The 17864-nt window shown below is 39.0% G+C and overlaps 1 protein-coding gene and 1 pseudogene across 1 annotated transcript in view; one reads left to right on the forward strand and one right to left on the reverse strand.

Annotated features, from left to right (window-relative positions):
* TMEM232 (transmembrane protein 232) overlaps positions 1–17864 on the reverse strand; it is a 181010-nt gene that overhangs the window by 85697 nt on the left and 77449 nt on the right. Inside the window, exon 11 of the mRNA XM_090279017.1 lies at positions 2004–2251. Coding sequence (XP_090135143.1) covers positions 2004–2251 — 248 coding nt within the window. The remainder of the gene's footprint in view (positions 1–2003; positions 2252–17864) is intronic.
* On the forward strand, positions 7451–8667 carry LOC150008806 (bifunctional FAD diphosphatase/FAD synthase pseudogene; annotated as a pseudogene).

Consider the following 17864-nt stretch of genomic DNA (forward strand, 5'->3'; position numbering starts at 1 on the left):
GGTAAACAGTTCTTGTACAGCAGAAAGAAAAGACAAAACCCCAACAGAAAAATGGGCAAAAGAAACAGATGTTATTTCCATATAAAAAAATCTTTTAACATATGAAAGGTGTTCAAAGCACTCTTCTAAAAAAAATAAAAATGAAAACTACTTTTAGAAATTATACTTTACTTTTCACAATGTCAAAATGTGGCAGAATAGAAGCTAGGAAAATCCTGGGGAAGTGAAATGGAGAAACCGAGACAAGAAAATTAAACAAGGTCAGACAATTTGAACAATTTACAGCCAGCTGGCAAATTGCAAGACCTTATCTCCCCTAACCAAGGACACTCCAGATAAAATGGTTTATATCAATACCTCTCCTTCCTAACCAAAGAATATATACCTTAAATCACTCTGGTCTTGGAAATAGGGAACAGAGACCCAATTAATGTCATTTGTGCCAGCTAAACCTAAGGACAAGTGAAGGCAGGGGAACAAATAAGAAAAACCTCATTAAAATCCAGACAGATCCACAATAAAAGTAAAACAGTACAGCAGACCAAAGACTATTCCCAAACCCACTTATACACTCGTTTTGATGCATCAGTATGTTAAAAATGTACCTGAAAAGCGATGAATATTCTGCTGAAACCCTTCCCTAAAATTCTCACTTGCAGAAAAAAAGATAAAAAGCCCTCAGGCATGAACTTTTTACTTCCTCCTAAACTCTGTCCCATGAGATGCAGCCAGGGGAGCAGTGGGCAGGGGCTTACCCTCGATCTTGTCTCCAAGACCCCCTTTTTCTCTGACTTCTCAATAAGCTAAAAGCAACCCCTCCTTGGCTTATTCCTTTCTTGTAACTTTTCTGGGGAACGAGAGCAGAGCACCATTTAGGCTCTCTCCTGTTACTTCTTATACCCTAAGTACTTCCTCTGTTTCACTGTCCCCAGCTTTAATAAATATATTCTCAAAATAACCTAGACTAATGTTGTGAAATTTTTTCTACACCAAGTCAAGAACCTACACACTACAGGCCAGCCTGAGGCCAACCCACTCTGGGCCAGCTCCTATCCAGTAACAAAAACCCAAAAGTCTGTCAACATCATCTGTTGAAAATAAATATTAAAGAAAAACAAGGCAGTCTCATATATTGGCAAGCACTAAGATATATTAAATTTGTACAATTCCTCTAAAAGACAATTTGGAAATATCTACCCAAATTACAAAGGCAAGTGCCCTCTGACACAGCAATTATACTTCTGGGAATTTCTCCTACAGGCATTATTCCACGTGTATAAAATAATATGTGTTTGGGGCGTGTTCAAGAGGCAACCGATAGATGTTTCTCTCTCACATCAATATTTCTCTCACCCTCTATTTTCCTCCCTTCCCCTCTCTCTAAAAATATGTAAAATATTATATATATGAAAGATTTTTTTTTGTGGTAGTCTGTAGTAGTAGACAATTGAAAACAACCAAATGCCAACCAATAGGGAACTGGTTAAATATACTATAGCACATTCTTCCTAAGGAAAATATAACTGATTAAAAAATGAGGAAATTCTGTAAGTACTGGCATGGAAAGATTGCTAAGAAATGAAGTGGAAAATGCAAGATATGTTTAGTATGCATTCATGTAAAAATGGGGAGAAAATTAAAAATATACTTATAATTTCTTATATTTATATTTTATAGACCCTGGAATGGTTCACAAGGAATTAATGATAGAGAGAGATGGGAGTAAAGTAGGCAAATGAAGGTCAGTAATGGGAGGGAGGCTTTCACTTTATTAGGACATTGGTTTATATTATATAATACCTGTTTTAAACATGAAAAAACCATTTTGGAGAAGGGAGTAACTTGCTCATGATAGAATATATAGAAGGTGGTAGAGCCAAAGTTTTAGTTAAAAAAGAGAAATTGAGTTAAATAATGTGGCACATAATTATATATAATTTCTATGACTTTGAACTGTAATGTGTTAAAATAACAGGACTATTTTGAGTAGTGCTTTACTTTACCTTACAGTAAAATGTAGAACTCTCTTCTTCACATAATCTTGCTTTTTATACACATATTTCATTCGATCTCGTTTAATTGATGGTTTTTTCAAAGGAAGAATATAGGCACTAGTGGAAGGGAAAAATAGTTTGGAAAGTGTGTTGGCAGTTCTCCATCCTATATATTTGGAGAAAACTTCATCCCCTGCATTTGATGAAACTTTTGTGCTATAACTAGTGAAAAGATCCATGGGATTATTTAATTCAGCCTGTTGAAAGAAAGAAAAAAGAAGCAATCAAGACAGAATTAAATGAAAGGGGAAATTATTAAATAATTTTATTATCAAATAAAAGATAAAATCTATGTTTGTTTTCTTTAATGTTGCAGTCTTTCTGTTAAATAAAAATAACCTTTATTAAAAAATGTAGTTTTCCCCAAATGTTTAAATCATAGCAATTTACAATGAAATAAAAAAATTAATCAAGAATGAAATTTTGAAATAACATTTTTGAAAAGTTAGTGATATAACTTTTATTTTTAATTTGTATACTTCCCACACAAGAATTGCATAACAACTTATAGTATTTACTTCATAAAACATTAAGCAGGAAGTTGAAGTTATGCAGACATTTTATAAAATAAGAATTTCATGTCTCTCTACACAATCTAAACTTTCCTTGAAGTCAGTAGAACATTGCTATAGAACAAAATTTGCACTAAGTTACAAAACAGAAAGGATTTTGTATTTAGCTTTCATTGAAGATGTTTTAGGATTAAGTTTAGATTCAGATTAAATTGAATATATTCTAATAAAAAAAAAACTAACAAAAAATTCACAATGTTTATGCACCCTTTACTCAGGGAAGAGCTGTTTTCCGTGTTTTCCTGTTTATTTTCAATAATGTTCACAATAGACTTTTAATTATTTATTCTTTTGAAATGGCTAGAGGTATATTTTCTTTGGCTGGAATTAGTAATCACTGAAAATAGAAGTTTCAAAATGTCACATATTGTGCTTTTAAAAAAAAACTTATTTATTTGTTTATTTATTTTATTTTTAGAGAGAGGGGAAAGGAGAAAGAGAGGGAGAGAAACATCACTGTGTGGTTGCCTCTCACTCGCGCCCCCAACTGGGGACCTGACGTGCTACCTAGTCATGTGCCCTGACTGGGATTCGAACCAGCAACACTTGGCTCACAGGCCGATGCTCAATCCACTGAGCCACAGCAGTCAGGCTATTATGCTTTTTTATAATGTTCACAATAGATTTTTTTAAAGGAAATTTTCCCTCACAAATAAATTGCATGATCCAACTTCCAGTCAAGATGGAGGCTTAGACTGACACGTTCTGTCTCCCTCCACAACTAAGTAGGAATACAACTACCTCAAAACAAAAGATAACTAGAAATTCCAGAAAATAAAACTACATGGAAGCCCAACGTATGAAGTTATAAACCAGTGGTGCTCGTCTGGAAGGGTAGGAAGGGCGAAATCGGAATCGGGACAGAAAGGTCGGGCTGTGCTGTCAGCGGTAGCAGCAGGGATAGTGGTGGGACTGTGAGAAATGCCAGGGGAGCAATCCCGGCTGCAGTCGAGACCCAGCAGCTCGCGATTCCAATGCTGGGAAAGGCAGACCCCCCATTGCCTTGGACAGTGAGGCCATGGGGAAGGAGCCTCTCGGTCTCTCAGCAGGGAGTAATGGCAGGAATCTATCTTGGATCCCTGCCTCCACACAAAGTGCCACAGAGTGGTGAAAAAGGTCGCCGGTCGCCGGGTAGTGACAAGGGCATGAGGTGTCAGCCCCTACAGCCCGCCCAGGAAACAAAGGTAAACAGAAAACTGACAGGATGAAACAGACTGTGACTGAAATCCCAGTGATGCAGCTCACCAGGCAGCAGATGAGGGACCTAACCGATGAGCAAATAAGAAACCTTTCAGAGGCTCAGTTCAGAGCTATAGTCATAAGGTGGCTTACAGAATTAACAAAAGATTTGGAACAAGACAGGGAAGGAATGAAAGCTAGTCACACCGAAAAGAACGAAAACACAAGCGAGACAAGTGGTGAGGAAATGAAAACCAGAGATCAAATCAACAAATTGTAACATAGGAAAGAAACAAACAGTCAACCAGTGCAGAAAGAGAAAACAAAAAGGGAGGAACATGAGGAGAGGCTCAGAAACCTATGGGACAGCTATAAGCGAATGAACATTCGAGTTATAGGATTGCCAGAGGGCAAAGAAGAAGAACAGGAAATAGAAAAATTATGTGAAAAAATAATGAAGCAGAACTTCCCTAACTTGGGGAAGGAAATAGACTTATAGGTCCAGGAAGCACAGAGAGTTCCAAAAAAACTGGACCTAGGGAGAACCATTCCAGGACACATTATAATCAAATTGTCAAAAATTATGGATAAAGAGAGAATCTTAAAAGCAGCAAGAGAGAAGAAAAGAATCATGTACAAAGGGGTCCCAATTAGACTGTCAGCTGGTTTCTCAAAGGGGACCCTGCAGGCAAGAAGGGACTGGCAAGAAATATTCAAAGTAATGAAAATAAAAAACCTACAGCCATGATTACTCTATCTAGCAAAGCTGTCACTCAGAATAGAAGGACAGAGAAAGTGTTTCCAGGACAAAGTAAAACTGAAGGAGTTCATCAGATCCTAACCACTGTTATATGAGATGTTAAAGGGACTTGTTTAGGAGAAGGAGGATCAAAATTATGAACATTAAAATGAAAACTGCACCACAACAACCAACAACAGTAGCTAGGGAATTGAAACAAAGGCAAACTAAGTAGGCAATGAGAGTGGGAAAAGAATTATAGGTATGAGGAACATTATGGGGGGAGGTCAGCAGGGAGGGGGAAGGGGGAAAGGGAGGGAGATGGTACAGGAATTAAGAAGCATAGTAGGAGGGAGTGGAGAAGACAGGAAGATGTTGAGAAGAACTATATGCACAACCAATGGACATGGACTAAAATGGGGGACAACTGGAGGGAGGGGTGTCACTGGGTGGAGGGGAGCAGAGCGAAAAGGAATTGGGATAACTATAACAGTATAATCAATAAAACATTAAAAATAAATAAATAAATTGTATGATCCTCCTTTCATTTAAATTTTTACATTTTTAAAATTCACTGTTACCAATCTCCATGCAGTTTATTTCCAGTCACTCGGGATTCATTTCATATGACTATCAATCTTAGGCTGGAAAATGAAGGAGTAGGAAGCATTTTTCTGCATATCACCCTCTTTAGGATTCCAAGATTAGACTTGGCTCAATGAAATAATGTTTAAAGATTGACTATTGCATTATTTAGACAAAATTATACTGGAAGAAATGAGACCAACCTCATGATAAGGATCGAATAAAGCTTAGAGCAATGAGGAAAATAGTAAAATGCAGTGTAAGTAAATATGAATTACTGTAAAAGCCATAGAAAATGGGAAACAATGACATGTAATAATATATATTAAAAATAAAGTAAAAAATTGTGCAAATTGATAAGCACCCAAAAAATGAAATGAAGACTCAAGAAATCCTCAAAATACTAGAAAATTAATAGTGAAATTTATAAAGATAACCCTATTTTTACTGTTTCAGAAAAATCAGTAGTCCTCACTGAACTACATGTATTCTTAAAATATCTTTGATTTTAAATATCTCTGGATGTTGGAATCAGTATATAATCATGCTTATATTATTTCCAGTTGTGTGTCTTTCTTAGTAACTAAGTCAAAATCATGGAAAAGCAGTCAATTTGAAACAACAAATTAAACTGTGTTTAGAACACTTAGTAGCTATTGATGAGGACATCATTTAACTTGTCAGTCTACAGGTTCATCTGAAAAAATAGTAATCATAATACATACCTGGGTCATTTATTCTGCTTAGCTTCCATGGCTTAATTATCCATAAGAAAATGTACTCAAAATCAATAGAAATATATAGTAGTACACAAACTTATTACTATGACTCTTCCATTACCAAGGGAGTGATGAATGAATAAATTTGTGAATAAATGAATGGACCAGCAAACATGATGTTTTCTGATGACAGTTTCTGATAAAATATATTGTTTCCAGGGTGGCATTACTCTCCATTATAAAATCTTGATGCCATTTTCCTAACGTCTTATCTGACTCCTCCTTGTTTTCTTCCCTCCCAGACTGGATAGGTTGTAGATCCAGGTGACAGCTCTCTCAAGAAGCAAAATGTTGCATTCCCACCTTTCAAGGTTATTCCCTGGTTGAAAGCCCAGGTAATAACCCTTCCCCCATTGACATCCAAGGCATTCAGCTGAGGGAAATGTAATTCCAATATCAGTCAAATGCATCATTGCTTGATCTACGAGGTTTTGTTTGTTTATTTTCCTGCAGAAAATAGCCAGGATATAATATGGGCTTTGTAGTTAGAAATATCTGAAATCAGGTCTGGCTTTTCCACTTACTAGTTAAGAATGTAAATTTGGGAAATGTAATTAACCTCTCCAGGCTAATGTTTGGTGCTTAATTTAGTTCCATCTTGTTTTTCATTGTGATATGGAAACAATAATAATTACCTTTAAGAGTTCTGTGAGGGTTAACTTAGATGACAGAGGCCAGTCTGTCTAGCAGAGAGTGAGAAGCTCAATAAGTAAAAGTTCCTTTCAGGGCTTCCCTGAAACAGAGCACCAACGCTCCAGCCTTTGCACCTCCTTCCACCACCAACCCAGACAAGATTTCATCCAAATTCTGCTACGCTGAAAACAACTTTGTTGTGTTGTCAGTTTTATATTAGGATGTGATTAGATAGGATCATGATTATACTTACTAGGCTTCTCTTTTTTAAAAATAGCCATCCTTTTTCTTTTAAAGCCATTATGGTCGTCGGCAGCCGTCCGTCTCGAGAGACGATGGTGTAGCTTCTTAAGAGTCTATCTGCACCGCCGAGAATGGCTGTGCAGTCCGACTCGGGAGTGACACGGTATCTGTCTCCTCCCGTGTTGAATCGACATCTTGCGATGACGCTGGAGTGTCCTCTCCAGTGAAGCTGAAGCTACAGAGCCTGGGCAGGGTGATATGGAGGGTCTGCTGTTGCCCATGCAGCAGACCCCCCCTCTCTTCGCAGCTGAAGGGTCCAAGGGAAAGACGGAGTCAATACAGCTTGGCTTCAGGTGCGCCGCAGGAGTTGCCGGTGTTGACTACAATGTCGAACCACCTTAGGGACTCCGGCTCCGGATTTTCTGTCGGGGTTTACTCCCTTAGCCTTTCCCCTGAAGAGGTATGCCGCAAGGCAGCGGAGGTTTTTTGGAGTCAGAGTTTTCCTTCTCTGATGTGCCCTGACTGGAAGATCGAACCAGCGACACTTAGCTCGCAGGCTGACGCTCAAAGCCATTATGGTAATATTACAAAATGTGGTGACTTAAATGCCAAGCATGCATAAATATAATTCTGTATTTCTTGGAATTAAACGTATACAAAATATTAATGTCCATTCCTTATAACAGATTCCAAATTTGTGAATTTGTCCTGGCAGCAGAGGGCATTGGTCCCACTCACGATGATGTGACCTTTGAGGCAGTAGCACACACCTTTGGGGATGAGCTCAAGCCACACCCTGAGCTGGAAGCAGTCATTAAAGCCCTATGAAAGGAGGGCTTGGAGAAGCTGTCACTGGTACCCTCCTTTGCCCGCCTGCATTATGGCACAGATCCTCACACTGGCCGCCTCTTCAGATTCCCAATGGTCTCAGTCCGCAATGTCTACCTTTTCCCAGGCATTCCAGAGCTGCTATGGTGGATGCTGGAGGGACTGAACGGACTGTTTGCCCCCATCCTGGCTGAGGCCCAGGCCCACTTTGGATGCAGGCTTGTCCTGGGTTCCTACCCTGACTGGGGCAGCAACTACTATCAGGCGAAGCTGACACTGGACTCAAGAGGAAGAAGAGCCCCTGGAGGAATGCGTAGCCTGCCTGACTGCCCGTCCACCTCAGGGATCACTGGTCCCCTACATACCCAATGCCATGGAGCAGGCCAGTGAAGCTGTATTCAAACTCACCAAGTCAGGGTCTTCTCTGGAGGCAAAGCAGGTGCCCTGGAGACCATTGAGACTGCCCTGGTTTGGTACAACCTCACCCAGCTCTGTGTGGGCTTCAACGGGGGCAAGGACTGCACTGCCCTCCTGCACCTCTTCCACGCAGCTGTGCAGAGGAAACACCCTGATATTCAAGAACCCCTCCAGATCCTATATATCTGCAGCATCTCCCCTTTCCCTGAGCTGGAGCAGTTTCTACAGGACACTATCAAAAGGTACAATCTGCAGGTTAGAAGCTGAAGGCGATATGAAGCAAGCTCTGCTCCAGGTGCAGGCACAGCACCCCCAGCTGGAGGCCGCCCTGAGGGGCACTCGCCACACTGACCCTTATTCCTGCAGTCTCTGCCCCTTCAGCCCCACCGACCCAGGCTGGCCCTCGTTCATGCACACCAACCCACTGCTGGACTGGACCTACGGAGACATCTGGGACTTTCTGCATCAGCTGTTTGTCCCACTGTATCCTGTATGACCAAGGCTACAAGTCACTGGGGAGCCAGGAGAACACAGTATGGAACCCAGCCCTGAAGTACGTGGGCCCAGGAGGACAGCCCACCTACAGTCTAGCCTACCTCCTTGAGAATGAGGACGAAGAGCGGAACTCCCGCGTGTGACCTCACACTCTGGCCCACTAGAGGAGGGAGTGAAGGAGGCTGTCCTGGGATGTAACTTCTCAATGAACTGTGCCTCTCCTAGAGAGTGGCTCCTCTCTAGACAGTAAATGGTTTCTCCCTGAAGCTGAGAGCTGCATCCTATCACTGGTTTCACAGCCCTGCCGTCCAGCTTCCTGGACTCCGTGCATCGGAGGCAGGGCCAGAGCCATTAGGATCCACCAGCACTAGGGAACTCTGCCCGTCTCTAATCCCCACAGGCCTGTTTCCTCCTTGTTCCGTTCAGTCAACTTCTACCAGCGCACCTCCTCCCCCAAGCGCCGGGACGCTGATGTTGCTTTCCCAAGGAGACTGACCCCATACTGGCTTCTTTCTATGCGTTTTACGCGTTATGTGACATTCTGAGCACTCTTGGACGCTGGCCGAGGCTGGCCACTGCTCACACCCTCCCCCACTTCCTCGGGCACCGCTTACCTGGGCAGTCAGTTACTGCAGGCAACACCACAGCCAAGTTAGGTCTAACTGTACTCTCCTGTTCTACCAGCCCACTCAGGAATAAGGGTTCAGAACCCACCTGAGCACAGACAAGCATTAATGCTGTGAGCAGCGTGTACATCATCAAGGTGAGGGGTGGCTGGGGAGTCTGAGGCTCAGGGCCAAGTCACAGACCGCGAGGCCTCTTCACCCCCAAGTCATGTAAAAACTCCCAACAGCCTTTTGTCTCCAGCACTCGGTGGCTGCAAAGGCCCTTAATGCCCAGTTTCATTTGGGTCTCTTAACAGTTCCACGCTGCAGAGCTGAGCCCACGGAAACAGCCTGCCAATGAACATCAACTACTTCAAACTCCATTTCTAAGTCATTCATACATTTACAGTTTCATCATGGGGTCCCTATTTTTTAGCAATGCCCATATAGGCTTTAATGTTCAGGTTTTCCTATTGCATTGTTGCAACTTGACGTTTTATCAAGAAACAAATGGCAATTTTTAATATCTATGTTAATTGCATTGATTTAGTGTTGATACATGGGCAACAACAGACCCTCCATATCACTCTGCCCAGGCTCTGTAGCTTCAGCTTCACTGGAGAGGACACTCCAGCGTCATCATAAGATGTCGATTCAACACGGGAGGAGACAGATACCGTGTCACTCCCGAGTCGGACTGCACAGCCATTCTCGGCGGTGCAGATAGACTCTTAAGAAGCTACACCATCGTCTCTCGAGACGGACGGCTGCCGACGACGACGACGACGACGACGACGACGACGAGTGTTGATACAGAGAGATCTCATCAGATCACAGGGGGGATGTAGGAGGGGCCGTAGGAGGAGTTTGTGAAGGCAGTGGAAAGCAGTCTAGGATGGGACTGGCTGAGAAGCTGAATGCCTTTAGAGCACATGGAAGTAAAAAGAAGGCTGGCTCTTTGGCTCAGGATTTTTTTTCTGGCTCCTGAGCTGGCTCTCTCTCAGGCCCTGGCTCTGGCTCTCAGGCTCTTCTTCTTCGAGAATGCCTGGATGATGGTGCTGCAGCTGCCTGCATTTCCCACCTGACAGTTATTTTGAATGGGAAGGAATTCTGAGTGCAGCCTAAGATCTGGCTGGCCTGGCAAAGGGTGGCAGGGTTATTCTTTGGGTGTTCTAGAGCGGACGAGCTCTGGAGCAGAAGCCTGCCATTCTTCCAAAATTGTGTAGCTTTTATATCTTATGTTGTTTTAGTTTGTAAACTAATGTTATAGAAATAATAAGATAAAAACTAATGAGGGGGATGGATAATAGGAGAACTCAGGTGTTAAAGAGTTTTAAAGAGTTTAGCCTTAATTGATAGGTTTAAGTGACTAATGCATGTAGAATGCTGTTACCTATTCCAAAATTGTGAAGATTTTAAATAAAGACTCCTTTCCTTTATCACCAAACCTTTGCCTCTAAAATGTTGCCTAGAGGGAGCACAGCAGGCAGCAGCACCCCAATTGCTTTTTGGTAACAGCATTAAAATTGTAAAACTGGTATTCTTTTTAAATTATTTTATTTAAAATTTTTCTCACCATTTATTCTCTTACACCCTCTTTCAATTTTATCCAACCCTGCATCCCACACAATTATCACACTGTTGTCCATATCCATGAGTTCTTTCTCTCTTTTTCTTTCCTTTTTTGCTCAATCCTTCTACTCTCAGCCCCCTACCCCAGAGCTGTCAGCCTGTTCTCTGAGTCTGTCTCAATTTGCTTGTTGGTTCAGTTTGTTATCAGATTCCACATATGAATGGAATCATATGGTACTTGTATTTCTCTGACTGGATTATTTCACTTAGCATAATTTTCTCCAGGTCCATCCATGCTGGGGCAAAGGGTAACATTTTCTTCCTTTTTACAGCCAAGTGGTATTCCATTGTGTAAATGTACCACAGCTACTTTATCCACTTATCTACTGATCAACACTTGGGCTGCTTACAACTCTTGGCTACTGTAAATAATGCTGCAATGAACATAGGAATTCACATATTCTTTACAATTAGTGTTTTGGGTTTCTTCAGATAAATTTCCAGAAGCGAAATCACTGGGTCATAATGCAGTTCCAGTTTTAATTTTTTGAGGTAACTCCATTGTGCTTTCTACAGTGGCTGCACCAATCTGTATTCCCAACAGTGCATGAGGGTTCCCCTTTCTCCACTTCCTTGCCAACACTTGTTGTTTTTGATTTATTGATGATGGCCATTCTGACCTATGTGAGATGGTATCTCATTGCAGTTTTAACTTTCATTTCCCTGATTATTAGTGATATTGAGCATCTTTTCATGTCTATTGACAATCTGTATGTTTCTTTGGAGAAGTGTGTATTCAGTTCCTTTGCCCATTTTTTAATTGAATTTCTTTTTTTTAGTATTGAGTTTTGTAAGTTCTTTATAAATTTTGGATATTAACCCCCTTTTACATATATCAGTGAATATGTTCTCACATTCAGTGGGTTATCTTTTCATTTTGTTGATGATATCCTTTGCTATGGCATACCTTTTTTAGTTTGATGTAATCCTATTTATTTATTTATTTTGTTTCCCTTGACTGATGAGATATATCCGAAAAAAAATATTGCTATGAGCAATGTCTGAATATTTATTGCCTATGTTTTCTTTCAGGATATTTATGGTTTCAAGTCTAACATTTAAGTCTGTAATCCATTTTGAGTTTATTTTTGTGTGTAATATAATAAGGTGGTCTAGTTTCATGTTTTGTGCATATCTGTTTAATTTTACTAACACCGCTTATTGAATAGAGTCTGTCTTTAGTCCATTGTATGTTTGTGCCTCCATCAAATATTAAGTGACTTTAAAAGTATGGGTTTATTTTTTGGTTCTCTATTCTGTTCCACTGATCTGTATATCTATAGTTTTATGCCAGTACCATGCTTTTTTTCACTAATATGTCCTTGAAGTGTATTTGATATTAGATAGTGTGATTCCTCCAACTTTGGACTTCTTTATCAAGATTGCTGTTCCTATTTGAGCTCTTTTGTCATTCTATATAAATTTTTGGAATATTTGTTCTAGTTCTGTGAAATACACTATGGGTGTCTTGATAGGATTGCTTTGGGTAGTATGCACATTTTAATGGTGTTAATTCTTCCTAGCCATATACACAGTATATGCTTCCACTTACTTGTTTCTTCTTCAGATTCTTTCTCTAATGTCTTATAATTTTGAAGTACAGGTCTTTTACATTCTTGGTTAAATTTATTCCTGGTATGTTATTCTTTTTGAAGCATTTGTGAATGGGATTATTTTCTTAGTTTTCATTTCCAATAGTTTATTATTGGCTTATAAAAAAAAACAACTGATATTAATTGTGTATCCTGATATTTTACTGAATTCATTTAGCAGTTATATTATTATTATTATTTTTTTTTTTTTTTTGGTGGAAGCTTTTAGGATTCCTTTTTTTTTTTTTTACTTTAAAAAAATATGCTTTAATGATTATGCTGTTACAGTTGTCCCAATTTCTTTTCTCTTTGTTCCCCTCCACCCAGTGACACCCCTCCCTGCAATTGTCCCCCCGCCCTTAGTCCATGCCCATTGGTTGTGCATATAGTTCTTCTCAACATCTTCCTGTCTACTCCACTCCCTCCTACTATGCTTCTTAATTCTTGTACCATATCCCTCCCTTTCCCCCCTTCCCCCTCCCTGCTGACCTACCCCCATGGTGTTCCACATACCTATAATTCTTTTCCCACTCTTGTTGCCTACTTAGTTTGCTTTTGTTTCAGTTCCCTAACTTCTGTTGTTGGTTGTTATGATACAGTTTTCATTTTAATGTTCATAGTTTTGATCTTCTTTCTCCTAAACAAGTCCCTTTAACATTTTGTATAATAGTGGTTTGGATCTGATGAACACCTTCAGTTTTACTTTGTCCTGGAAGCATTTACTCTGCCCTTCTATTCTGAGTGACAGCTTTGCTGGATAGAGTAATCATGGCTGTAGGTTTTTTATTTTTATTTTCATTACTTTGAATATTTCTTGCCAGTCCCTTCTTGCCCGCAGGGTCCCCTTTGAGAAATCAGCTGACAGTCTAACTGGGACCCCTTTGTACATAATTATTTTCCTCTCTCTTGCTGCTTTTCAGATTCTCTCTTTATCCTTAATTTTTGACATTTTGATTATAATGTGTCTTGGAGTTGTTCTCCCTAGGTCTAGTTTTTTTGGAACTCTCTGTGCTTCCTGGACCTGTAAGTCTATTTCCTTCCCCAAGTTAGGGAAGTTCTTCTTCATTATTTTTTCACATAATTTTTCAATTTCTAGTTCTTCTTCTTCACCTTCTGGCAACCCTATGATTCAGATATTGGCCTGCTTATAGTTGTCCCATAGGTTTCTAAGCCTCTCCTCATTTTCCTTACTTTTCATTTCCTCTTTCTGCATTGGTTGACTGTTTTTTCCTTCCCTATGTTCCAATTTGTTGATTTGACCCCTAGTTTTCTTTCTCTCGCCACTAATTTTGTATGTGTTTTTGTTCATTTCAGCAGGACTAGCCTTCATTCCTTCCCCGTCTTAAGATCTGCTGTTAGGTCTGTGAGCATTTTTATAACCAAAGCTCTGAACTGAGCCTCAGAAAGATTTCCTATCTGCTGCTTCATTAGATTAGATATTTGCTGTCTGGCCAGCTGCATCACTGGGATCTTTATCATGATCTGTGCCATCCTGACAGTTTTGTGTTTACCTTTGCTTCCTGAGTGGGGTTGTCACACCTCCTATGCTATAGGGGGTGGAGCCCTGTTCACTTGTCACAACCAGGCAACCCTTCTCACCATGCTGTGGTGTTTTCTGTGGGGGTAGGGGTCCAAGATGGATTTCTGCCATTCACGCTCTGCTAAGAGACCAGGAACCTTCTTCTCTGTCCCCACCCCCTCTGGGCCTCACAGTCCAAGGCAATGGGGGTCTGCCTTCTCCAGCATTGAAATCAAAAGCTGATGGGTTTGGTCTGCAGCCAAGGGTGCTCCCCAGGCACTTCTCACCTCCCCTTTAATATGGGTGTCTGTGCTTACCGCCATTCCACCGCTGTCGCTGCTGCTGCTGCCACCAGCACAGCTTGAACTCTCCTCCCCGGCTTCACCCCTCCCACCTGTCCAGACAAGCACCACTTCTTTGTAACTTTATATGTTGGACTTTCATTTATTTTCTGGAACTTCTGATTATTTCTGGTTTTGTGGTAGTGTATTCCTTCTTAGTCGTGGAGGGAGATGGAATGTGTCAGTCTAGGCCTCCATCTTGCCTGGAAGTCTCCTGTGTGTTAGGATTCTTTATATAAAGCGTCATGTCATCTGCAAAAATGACAGTTTTACTTCTTCCTTTCCATTTTGGATGCCCTTTTTTCTTCTTCTTGTCTTATCACTGTGAGTAGGTCTTCCATTACTAAGTTAAAGAAGAGTGATGTATACGGATGTCCCTCTATTGTTCCTGATCTTAAGGGGAACATTTATAGTTTTTGACCATTGAGTATGATGTTGACTGTGGGTTTATCATATACATTCTTCATTATGTTGAGGTATGTTTCCCCTGTTCCTATTTTGCTGAGAGTTTTTATCATAAATGGGTGCTGGATTTTATCAAATGCTTTTCCTGTGTCTATTGATATGGTCATGTTATTTTTTACACACATCCCCTAACCATATGTATTGGGCATAAAGATGGTAAAAACCACCATTATTATATGTTGGTAGGAAGATGGTTGAGTCAACATAATGGAAAATTCCTTGAGGAATTATTATGTAGTAGCAGTACAAAAGAAAAGCCTTCCAGAGTTCTAACTTTTCAATCAATAATTAGGAAAATGTAGTAAATACACCATAATTTAAGCTAACTCTCACACTGCCCTGGACATTAGAGAATAAAAGAGAAATAAATAGGATTGTAAGTCATTGCAACACAATTTGCAACTAATTTTTTCTCTATCTTTTGCTGTCTCTCTCTTTTGTCTCTACCTGCCTTTAAATAATCTTAGAGGTGGGACTGTTTAACTTGTTTGTGGGGGAAAAAATGGCAATTTTTCTTTAAATCTCAAAATTTAAATAGAAGTGATTCATTTGTAGTCTCAAAGATTTTTCCTACAGGAGTTATAAAATCTTACAAAGGACAGCATGAGTAAATCTTTGCTACTAAAATTGTGGTCCTCAACTATCAGTCATTACCTCCTGGGAGCAATTATGTTATAAGTAAAGAATATCAGGCTGTACTCTCACATATACGTTGAAGTTTAAGAAGGACTGGTGTAATAGATTAAGAAGTGAACTAGTGGGAATATCCCACTTAAAAATTTACTAGATGTTAGATTTTGCACAATTACTTAACCACTATGAGCACATTTCCTTATTCTTAACATGGGATAATAATAATACTTCCCTTTTTGGTTTACTGTTAAGATTAAAGACACAAATGGAAGGTATATTCTACTACAGTATCTGGCATGCAAATAATTTTTCAATAAATATTAGTTTCTTATTTATATTTTATTTTAGAAAGAGCACAGCACAGTAGAAAGGACAGAGTAAGGCTTTGGGTTAAGCACACTGGTGGGTACATCACTTATTTTAATTCTATTAAGATTCCCCCTCTATATAGGTGATGTTGGTGGTGAAAGAGCTATGGTGCTTACGTGTGTTACTATAAGATACTTAGCACAGAGCCTGATACATTGCAAAAGCTCTACAAATATTTTTGTTCTCTTAAAACAATATATGTGTTTCATTGAAGTTCTATTAATAAATATTTAAAAGGACTTTAGTCTTCCAAAAGTACATCTCTTTTTCCACACTCAGCTTCCATTTATGTCAAAAGAGCAGGCATATGTGGAGGAGGAGAGAGGTGCTGAAAGAAAAGAGACTAATAGTGTTGTTTGTTCTGTTTTGCTGCTTTATAGAGAACATTAAAAGTATGGAAATATCATTAAGAATGAAAACAAATTTTATTTTAAGGATTTCAGCAAGAAATGTTAACCACAAAGTGTTTTACCTGATGAGTCAAAGGTACTCTATCTAAATAAAGTCACCTACTCATTTTAGCTGTACAGCTTTCTTTTTGATATTTTAGGTCATATACCAGATGGCATAAAGCATTTATACATGATGACATTTCCTAGGTGTGCCAACATATGCTGTTGAATTGCCTTTACAGAAGTCTTGCTCATTGCAAGTCTCTCTGGAAGGATTTCAAACAAAGCACATCAATTAATATTTGTTTATTATGCCACTGTGAGATATGACAGTTTTTTATTTCTTTTCGATACTTAGGCAACAGTTGGGTTTATATTGACTTTGTCACTTGAAGGGCTCATGTTTAGGAATCTATTTAGAATTGTTTTTCATTTTCAAATATGCTATTAAATATCTCACCTCTCCTCTAGTCTCCATTAAATGTCAAATTTTACAAACATATATAAAAATAATTGTAGGTGATAAGATGTTATAATGAATTTAAAAAATATACAAAACACAGGAGCACATGATAGTTAGTAATGTATTTATCAGTAATATTGATAAACTGATGTATTGAATAAAAAGTTTTATTCACTAGATTCAATAGCTTATTATATAAATAGCATATATATATATTTAAAGTATAAAAAGAAAATTTCTACTTAATTTCATAAAAATTCAAGTATACTCTACCCTTAAAAATAAATCCCTGCCACTATACATTAGTTTTCAGTTGAGGCTATGTCTCACTCTATGTAGGTAATATGATGATTACATGAGGAAACATTCTTGCACCAAGGTGTAAGGAAAGGAAAGAAAAAGTAAAAATTGTGCTATATACATTCATTAGCATTAACTGAAATAGGAGTAGAATACATGTTTATTTTAATTCAAGGTATCTGAGACACAAGCCTTCTCCATACAGATTTTTTTTTAGATAGTCTCCATGCATGTGAGACTCCATTCATGAGCACATGAAGACTGACAAAGTTTTTACCACTGTATAAGAAAGCTTCTAGCTATTTTATACCATGAAACTTGTTGCCCAAGGAGGTATCATAGGGCAATAATATGGTGGTTCAATGGAATTTGGGAATTAGTACATTATTAAGAAAATAACTAAAAATGTTTAGAGATAAATAACCCTGTAGTTTTATTACTGTAAATAGTCTTACCACAATAGTGCCAAAAAAAAAAAGGAAAGGAAAAGAAATATTGAGTTTACCATGCTCATATTTACTGTAAAGTTAAATACACCTGTAAAGATACTGATACAGAAAGTATTCAGACTATTTCAGACTAACTTGGTAAAGGAAATAGATGTGCAAGTTTAGAAAGCATAAAGGTGGATGCAAAGAGGTCCACTCCAAGACACATCGTAATTAAAATGCCAAATGTTAAAGATAAAGATAGAATCTTAAATGAAGCAAAAGAAAAGCAGTTAGTGACATACAAAGGCATCCCCATAAGACTGTCAGCTGATTTCTCAAAAGAAACTTTACAGGCTAGAAGGGATTGGCAAGAAAAATTCAAAGTCATGAAAGGCAGGGACGTACAGCCAAGATTGCTATACCCAGCAAGAGTATCATTTAGAATTGAAGGGCAGATGAAGAGGTTCCCAGACAAGAAAAAAGTAAAGGAGTTCATCATCAAAAAACCATTATTATATGAAATGAGAAAGGGACTTATTTAAGAAAAAGAAGATCAAAACTATGAACAATAAAATGGCAATAAATACATATCTATCAG

The sequence above is a fragment of the Furipterus horrens genome, unplaced genomic scaffold (assembly GCF_987537825.1).
Source record: "Furipterus horrens unplaced genomic scaffold, mFurHor1.1.pri manual_scaffold_5, whole genome shotgun sequence".
Classification (NCBI taxonomy): domain Eukaryota; kingdom Metazoa; phylum Chordata; class Mammalia; order Chiroptera; family Furipteridae; genus Furipterus; species Furipterus horrens.